The sequence below is a fragment of the Lichenostomus cassidix genome, chromosome 20 (genome assembly GCF_008360975.1).
Source record: "Lichenostomus cassidix isolate B80296 chromosome 20, HeHo_3.0, whole genome shotgun sequence".
Taxonomy (NCBI): domain Eukaryota; kingdom Metazoa; phylum Chordata; class Aves; order Passeriformes; family Meliphagidae; genus Lichenostomus; species Lichenostomus cassidix.
The window spans coordinates 7,113,869-7,122,865 of NC_139500.1; the positions used below are offsets into that span (position 1 = coordinate 7,113,869).

An 8,997-nucleotide genomic window follows, 5' to 3' on the forward strand; every position below is an offset into this window, starting at 1 on the left:
GCCCCTGCCATCCGTCTTGCTGCCTGTCAGGGCCAGGGGCTGCTGTCGACCCCCATCTATGGCCCAGCAGGACTCAGGGTTGACAGGGGTGCAGAGTGAGGGTTCTTCTCTCTGTGCAGGCACCTGCCTGCTCCCTGCCTGTCATGCCAAGGGCCTGCCAATCCCCAGTTTTGCCCCTGGCACTGCCTGCATGTGCCCATTTGTGGGAGTCTGCAGCTGGGCAGGGACCACAGAAGAAAGTCGGGGTCCCTCGTGGGGACTGATGCATGGTGAGAGGTGTCAGTGTGAATACAGTGCAGACCCCTGCACACCTTAAGCCCCAGCAGGATCCCTGTCCTCTTGCTCAGCCCTGTATGTCCCCTGCCCCAGTGGGACCCCTGACCCTTGGTGCAGCCATACATGTCCCTGGCCCCCAGCCCATCTCTCTGCCTCCCACCGTGTGATTTACAGGCTCTGCACAGGCAGACAAATGGTGAAGGAAAACAGGGCAGGGAGGTCCCGCTGGCTGGGGGCTGCTTGTGCCCCACGGGGGGCAGAGGGGCCGTTTGCTCACAGCCAGCAGGATGGGAGGCAGTGAAGTGGTGCTGGTGCCAGGCAGCACAGCTGTCCCTGTCATGGTCCAGCAGCCACAAGCCCTGGCAGCACTAGGAGAGCCCCTGGGGGGACCCAGATCCCAGGAGTCACACCACGAGCTCCAATCCTGCAATCGTAGGCTTTTTGTTCCAGTCCTGCAACCTGGGGCATTGAGGAACATGGTGCCACCCCATCCCACAGCCCCCAGGGCACCCCACTGACCACCTCACTGGGGTGTTTGTGGTATGACAGCTGCATTCCATGGCCACTGTCCCAGCCCTGGCAAGTCTTCAAGATTTCCCTCAGCATCCCTCTCTGGCTGTGGAGCTGCTGAACAGTGGGGACTGCGGCTGGCACTGCCAAGTCCCCCAGCAACCCTGGAGCCATCCACCAGGAGCCAGATCCTGCCCTCCCCGTGTTTTTGCCACTTGACCTGCATCATACCCAGAGCATCGTGGAGGAGGAGGAAGGAGAGGAAGGCAGGCAGGAAGCCTCCTGCCTGCTTGGTTCAGCTGGCTGCCCCCCTGCATGCCCCTGGGAGCATTCAGCTCAGGGCTGGGAGGTTGAAGGTAGAGTGGGACTCTCATAGACCTCTCTGGTGTGGAGGAGCAGGGCCATGGTCTGTGGTATTCAGTGCCAAGGAATGCAAGGAGCAACCGTCAGGCTGGGGGGCACCCCCAGCCCTTCCCAGGACACCGGTGATTCCCACTGCTGCCAGCTCATCTCTCCCCTCTCAGGAAAAGACTCTGTGTTTCCACTGCCGGCACACACCTTCCTCCTGGGCGGGAGGAAATGCTTCTGGCAGTGCTGCCGGCAGTGCTGCCCCTGCCTCTCCATGTTCCCCCGTTCCCTCCCATGGTGGGCAGGCGCTGTGCCAGGCCCTGGAAACAGCGGAGTAAGGAGTGCATCCCTGCAGGGCTGCCTGCCCTTGCTGCTCCCTGTCTGCTCCGGGCATCCTCCTGGGCACAGACCCTGTCCCAGTGGGGCATGGCAGGCTGCAGGCAGCAGCGTGTTGCCCACTGGCATTCCTCTGATAGACACCCCAGGCACTGCACCGGTGCCACCCACTCCTGGTTGCCTTCCCCATCCCAGCTCCTGCACCCCATGTTTGCCCACTGCCACCCTGTGCAGGGCTCAGGGCTGGCAAGGGACAGCCAGGCAGGGCTGGGGACACACTGCCTGTGGGCTGACTCTGTGTGTGATATCGCTCTGCAGGTGCCAAAGGACATGGCACAGGGAGCACTTGCCAGACAGTGGCCCTGGCACTGCCACAGTTCAGTAACATCATGGGCATGACCTGGGGTCAAGGTGCCCGCAGCCAGGCCAGCGTGCCGGAGTCAGGCCAGGCCAGTGACCAGAGCCAGCACAGGCTCAGGGCTGGGGTGAGGACGCTGGCCGCTGGCCGCTGGCCGCTGGCCGCTGGCCGGAGCTCGGGGGGCCGGCTGGGGGTGGGCTCCGGAGCCAGCCCCTCCCCGGCCGTATAAATCCCGATTCCCCCTGCAGACAGTCGTCCCAGCCCTGCTCAGCTGCCGCAGCGGAGCAGCAGCGGGAAGGCGTCCGGAGCCGCCGTCGCAGCTGTGCCGGCGGGGGAAGCCTCCCCGCAGCCCGGGGGGTCCCCCCAGCAGGGCCGGGGGTGCAGGCGGGCACCCCGCCATGGCCTTCACCATGCTGCGCCCCGTGGCCGCCCGCGTGCTCTACCCCGACCTCAGCATGCTCTCGGAGGACGAGGAGAACCGGAGTGAGAGCGACACGTCGGACCAGTCGTTCGGCTGCTGCGAGGGCGCCGAGGCTCGCCGCAAGCTGCCACGGAAGCCGGGGCCGATGGTGATGGTGAAGCAGAGGCAGGCGGCCAACGCACGGGAGCGGGACCGGACCCAGAGCGTCAACACGGCCTTCACCGCCCTGCGGACCCTCATCCCCACCGAGCCGGTGGATCGGAAGCTGTCCAAGATCGAGACCCTCCGCCTGGCCTCCAGCTACATCTCCCACCTGGCCAACGTGCTGCTGCTGGGCGAGGGCTGCGAGGACGGGCAGCCCTGTTTCAGTGCCATCTATGGCGCCAAGGGCGACCTGGACAGCAAACAGCCCCGCAGCATCTGCACCTTCTGCCTCAGCAACCAGCGGAAAGGGGTGAGCAGGGTTCTGCGATGGGGGTCCCTGGCCTGAGTGGGGCAGGAGGCTCAGCGTGTCCCCAAGGGATGGGGGGCAGCAGACCCTGCCTAGGCTGAGCAGGGCAGGAGACTCGGCATGGCTCAGTGAGAACCACAGCCTCTGGCTCCAGCTCCCACTGGAGATTTCGGCTGCTCCTGGCCAAATCCTGCTTGTAGCCACACGCCTACAGCTCCTGCTCACGTCAGAGGGCTGGGCTGCTTCCCCACGTCCATCCGGGCTGGGAGGTCTCAGGGGTTAAACAGTCACCCCGGAGATGGAGGCATTGGCTGTCCCAGGGGGAGCTTAGAGCTCGCTGGCTGACCCCTTCCCCATCCCCATCCTCATCTCCATCTCCATCCCCAACCCTGCTAGCCCATCGGCGCTGCAGCTGGGCTCCTCCAGCAGCTCCCTGCTGTGATGAGGACAGGCAGAGCCCAGCAGACACCCCCTGAGGGAGGCCAGACAGAGCTCCCCATCCAATGTTTCCATGCAGGGTCTGCTGGCAGCATTGGCACAGCTTCCACACAGCTGAGCTGGGCCATGGCAGAGCACCCCTGCCCTGCCCACCCAGCTGATCTCCCCCAGCACGCTGCCTTTCGTGGGACACCTTTCCTGTGGTGAGCCCACCTTGCTGCCCATGCTGGGGTCCTGGATGTCCTTGACCCAGGAATAGCTGTGCAGGATGTGGGTTGCAGGGTGAGGAAGCCACCTGGCCTCTTGGACATCCCTTGGCAGGGCTGTGAGCAGGGGCTGCTGTACCTGCCGCCATCCCCATAGACCCTCAAGGTGTCCTACATATGACCCCAAGCAGTACAGCCATGGGTCACACTCCAGCCCTCAAGGCTTTTTCAGGTTTTGCTGCTCCATTTTTAACTGCTCCCCTGCGCCTGCTTCCCCCTCAGCAGCCTTTTCAGCCCTCCTGGGGTCCTCTAGCCCTGGTCCCTGGCAGAGCTGCCCCCAGCTGGGATCCTCTGGCTGGGGCTGAGTTGTGTCCTTGGGCTGCTTCCCAGGGATGGAGCCAGGGTCTGGCACACTGCTGGATCTCCCAGGGGACCCTGTGGAGGCACTGGGGCTGGGAAGCTCCAGCTGAAGGGCAATGGTGGGAGCTGAGCTGGAATCCAACTCTGTGCATCCCAGCTCTGAGGCTGGGCTGGAAAGGGGCTGTACTGGGCTGGAAAGGGGCAGGGCTGGAAATGGGTTGTACTGCACTGGAAATGGTCTGGAAATGGGCTGTACTGGGCCATGCTGGGCTATGCAAGGCTGGAAATAGGCTGGGCTGGAAATGGGCTGTGTTGGGCACTGCTGAGCCATGCTGGATTATACTGGAATGTTCTGAGCTAAATCTGGACCATGCTGGTCTGTGCTGGGTTATAATGGGCAGTTCTGGTCTGATGTTGTGTTCATAAACAGAGAGATGGGGCTGAGCCTCTTCATCGCAGTTTGGATGGTGTGTGTCTCTCCAGATCTGTGGATCTGTCTGGGGATGTGGGTCTGTCCTGCCAGATGACGAGGCCGAGAGGGACCCACCTTAGAGGGCTCCACCACAGCATCCACCTCCCAGCCACCCACACAACCACTCATCAGGCATGGCCCCGTCTGTCTGTCCACAGCAGGCAGCACTGAGCTGCCCCAGGACTGAGGCACTGGCCATCTCAGAGCAGGGCCCCATGGAGGAGTCAGTGTGGTGGACAGTGGGCAGGAGCAGTGTGCCCCCCACCCGGACACCCCATGGTATCTGCAGCTCTCCCTTCTCTTTCTGCAGGGCAGTCGGAGGGACCTTGGGGGCAACTGCCTGAAGGTGCGCGGGGTCACCCCGCTGCGAGTGTCGCGGAGATGAGCTGGGGTCCGGCAGCACCCACCTGAGACAGCGACAGAGCCAGACGGAGCCCGCACATGCCAGCCCAGAGACCGCAGCGGGGAGGGAGGGAGCTGCACACCCGAGGTGGCAGTGGCCATTCCCAGGCTGGCACCACACTGACACTGGCCCTGGAGCTGGCAGTGGGGTGGGAGGACGTTTCCGTGGCCGAGGCTGCCCACATGGGGCAGGGCAGGGCCGGGGAGGGGGTTCCCTGTGCCCCGGGGCTGGACTGGAAGGGGCCTGTGTGCGGCCGGCGTCGAGGTGTTCCCGGGGGGACAGTGTTGCAGCCCTGGGGATGCTGGTTGTGCACGTGCAGCTGCTTGGAAAATAAAACCTTATTTTTCTGATGGGCCGGTGCCTGCCTATCACCCCAGTGTGGGGTGAGGTGGGGGTCCCCCAGATGGCCCTGGACCCCCAGCCCTGCACTGCTGCTCTGTGCCACTGGAACCAGTGTGACCGTCCCAGCTCTATCCACAGTGACACTCCTGTGCCACACTGAGATTCACACGGGGTGAGACCCTTCGGTGAGCTGTCCCCATGCCCCTGGGCTCTTATGACAGCTTTGGCCTCGCAAAAGCTGCAGAAGTCCCAAGGGGGTCAGTGCCATGCCATGGGATGGGGGTGGCACCACCAGCCCCGTGCTGCAGCCATGGGCACCCAGACATGGGCTGTGGGCTGGTGTAACTGCTTTTGTGCCTTCCCCTCCACCTGGTACATCATGAGTGGCGCGATGTCACTGCCTCCACAACTGACACCATCGCCACCACTGCCACCGATACTATGACTGCCACCAGCACAATGGCTGTCCCCATTGTTACTGCCACTACCACGATGGCCATGCAGAGCCGTGAATGGAGGGGCTGCAGGCAGCAGCACCTGCATGGGGTCAAGTGGGGACATGGGGGGTTCCCAGGCCAGACCCCCACATGGGATTCTGCTTGAGGGGCTAGACTGGCTGGGCGGTGCAGAGAGCTGAGCCTGGGAATGGTGCTGTGCCGGGGCTGGCGGCTCCCAGGGGCCGGCGTGTCCCACGGAGCAGAGGCAGCTGTGGATGGGGCTGCTGGGGGCTCCCCCCAAGGGCTGAGGAACTGGAACTGCCCTATCTCCCTAGGGTCCTGGAGCGAGCATGGAGCAGGGGGAGCATGCTGGGGGTCCCGCTGGAGCCTGCCCTGTGCAGGGGCTCCATTGGGAGCCCACAGCACCTCTCAACCCCCTGCTCACCGAGGTGAGCCTGCCCTGGACTCCCTCCCCCGGGTTTGATTTATGGAGCTGACAGCGCGGCGCAGCTGTGAGAGCTGGTCCCAAGCAGGGACCGGGGTGGGTGGGAGAAGTTTGTTCTCAGCGTGGCTAATGTGTCCCAGACCCCAATAAACAGCCGTGAGATTCTCCAAACAGCCCAGGACACAGAATCCTTGCCCCCGGGTTTATCGGGGGGCAGGGGCCATGGGGGATGCTGTGCTCTGCAAACAGCCCATGCTGCACTTGAAAGGGGACCGTCCTCATGAAGTGGTGGCTCCGGAGCCCCGCAGGGGGCCAGCAAGGACTGGTGGTCCCAGTGCTGGGGGCACAGCAGGTCGCAGCACTGTGTACAGGTCCCAGTATGTCCCAGGGCTGAGCACCAGTGTCCCAGTAAGTTCCAGTGCCAGCAACAAGCTCCAGTATGAAGACTATGAGCCCCAGTGAGGCCCAGCACAGGAGCTGTGCATCCAGGATGTCCCAGTGCCAGAGACTAAGGCCCTAGCATGCTCCAGTATAAAGGCCATGCATCCCAGTATGTCCCAGTGCTGAGGCTGTGGGATCCATCACGTCCCAGTGTTAGGGCCATGGATCTCAGCACACGCCAGTGCCAAGACTGGCACAGCGACCCCAATGCAAGTTCCAGTGTAACAGCCCTGGGTCCCAGCATGTCCTAGTGTAGAAGCTGGGCACCCAGTAACATCCAGTACTGGAGTTGTGGATTCCAGCACATCCCAGTACTGGAGTTGTGGATTCCAGCACATCCCAGTACTGGAGTTGTGGATTCCAGCACATCCCAGTGCTGGGGCTATGGATCCCAGCACTGGGGCCACGGATCCCAACATGTCCCAGCGACAAGCTTGTGGGTCCCAGTACATTCCAGCCCCTCCCAGCACTGTGAGAGGGAAACGGTGACTCAGAGCCGCCGGGCTGGTGGGAGCCGGGTGCCCCTTTGCCCCGTGTGGGGTGAGCGCCGTGGCCACTGATCGCCCACGGCCGCCGCCGGCTCCCCGGCAGCCGCAGCCCCGCACTGAGCCCAGCCACGCTCCCCTCCCATCCTCTCCCCTTCCTGCGTGCGGACACCCTTGGAAAGGCTCTTGGCCGCTTTCTCTGAGACAGGAAGGTGTCCCCGAGTCTCAGGAAGGAAAAACACTCAGTGCTGAACCCACAAAGACCGTCTCTGAGGGGCCAGGGCTGGAGAGGCTCCAGGCCTGACATCACCTGGGAACTGGAACCAGAACCGCAGCTGCACTCTGCGCCTGGTATTTTTTTTCTTTAACTTGTGTTTTTAAACTTTCTTTTTATAGATTTTTATTTTTTTTTTTTTTTTCCCCTTTCCCTTCTCCATTCCCCTCCCAAATATTTCAGCCTCCCTGCAGGCTGGCCAGCCAGGCTGGAATGCAGCAGGGCTGCACCCGCGGGTGCTGAGAGCTGCCTTGCTGGTGGGATGGATGAGGCTGGGTCTGGCCAGGCAGCAGCTGCTGGAGCTGTGGGCAGGGGGTCAGGATAGGGCTCATCCCCAGTGACAGGGAGCCAGGACCTGATAGCCCTTGATACTGCTGTGCACCAGGGCTGCTGGAAAGGCATCCATGACCATGCATGGATGCAGGAGGGTCTGTTTGGCCATGGGGTGTGGGAGGACAGGGGGCAGAGGGGTCAGGCAGAGCCTGCGGTCTGTGGGCAGTGCTGCTTTCCTGACCCACCGCCCCCAGGATGGGGCTGCGGGGTCAAACCATGTCTGAGCCTGAGTCAGCGGAGCAAGAGGAGCCAGCCAGGGATAGAGGACACAAAGGCAGATTTTGGGCCCAGGATCCAGCCCTCCTCATTCTTTGTCCTTTCTGCCTGGCCCTCCCTGGGCTCCCCCCAAAGTGGAGGTTCATGATAAAAGACCCCAGTGTCTCCTGGAGCAAAGCTCAGTTGCTTGTTGCCTGAGGAATCCTCGCTGCGACAGTGACAGCCATCAACTGAATGTCACAGGTCACTCCCAGTCCTGTTGGATTTGGGGGTGAAGGATTGGGAAGGGACCCCCAAAATCTAGCTAGCTGTTAGTGGGGATAGTGCCTAGGTATACTGCCCTGGGCAGGGTGGAGAGAAGGACGAGGGAGGGATGGGCAGCCAGGGATGGGATGGTGGGGGTAACAGGGTGGGATGAGGTAGGATAGGATGGGATGGGGTGGGCAGACCAAGATGCAGCAAGTACTCCAGGCTGGGGTGCTGGGCAGTCCCTGCCTCCTTGTTCCAGCAGACCCAGACTGTACTGGCCCTCCAACATCCTGCCAGGGGGAGAAATTGGGCAAAGGCTCTGTCTGAGACCCTCAAGACACCTGCCAGATCCTCACCATCACAAGGGACTCACAGCAAGAATGCCCCAAGGTCCTACACATCCCAGGTGTACAGTGGACACTGCTGCAGGGCTGCCACCACCCTGCCACGTCCCCACCATGCACCAGACCCCTCGGAGTCATTCGCCCTGCTGGGACCTCGTGCTGGCTGTGGTCCCTGGGGACACAGGCCCGGCAACAGGGACAGGGTGTGAGGCCGTGGCGCGGGGTGAACACCAGGTTAATCTCCCGCTGGAGCTTCCCTCTGCAAACAATAAGACAATGCCCGGCCGGGGCCGCCTGCGTAACCAGCGGCGCGGAGGGGAAGTTGTAATATTTGGATTTAGCACTCAGTAAATTAAGGAAGAAAAAGGAAAAAGCGCTGGGGGTAATCAGAGCAGGGCTGGCCCTGTGCCCTGCCCCACGGCCAGTGGCTCTGGGGGCTCATCCCAGCCTGGGCACAGCAGCTGAGCAGGGCCAGTGGCTCTGAGTCAGTGAGGCCAGGCATGGCTGGGAGAGGGATATGTCCCTGAGGGCCAGGCAGAAGATGGGCATGTCCCCACCATGGGGACAGCAGCCTGGAGGCTCAAGGCTCAGATACCCAGCAGGGCTATGGGCAAACATCTCCTGCAAACATCAGAAAAGGGATCTGGGCCAGGAGGTTATTTTAATCCAGAGCTCTTCATGGGAAATAAAATCCTATTTCTGCAGCTGGGGTGGCTGGGCAGGAGGGGGCCCCAGGGGGCCATCACCTTCAGCTGGCAGTGGGTAGCAGGGGGTGACAAAGGAGGGGCCTGTCTGAGGATGTGTCCTCTGCACAGCCCCTTTCCTAGCATGAGCCCTGCTGTGGTGCCAGCT

General features: G+C 62.5%; 1 protein-coding gene across 1 annotated transcript; it reads left to right on the forward strand.

Moving 5' to 3' along the window:
* The first annotated feature begins 2,065 nt into the window (after positions 1-2,065).
* On the forward strand, positions 2,066-4,929 carry TCF15 (transcription factor 15). The gene is made up of 2 exons (XM_085079099.1): positions 2,066-2,703; positions 4,487-4,929. The coding sequence occupies exons 1-2, from the start codon at positions 2,227-2,229 to the stop codon at positions 4,559-4,561; spliced, it is 552 nt and encodes a 183-aa protein (XP_084935225.1). The 5' UTR covers positions 2,066-2,226; the 3' UTR covers positions 4,562-4,929.
* Positions 4,930-8,997: the final 4,068 nt, after the last annotated feature.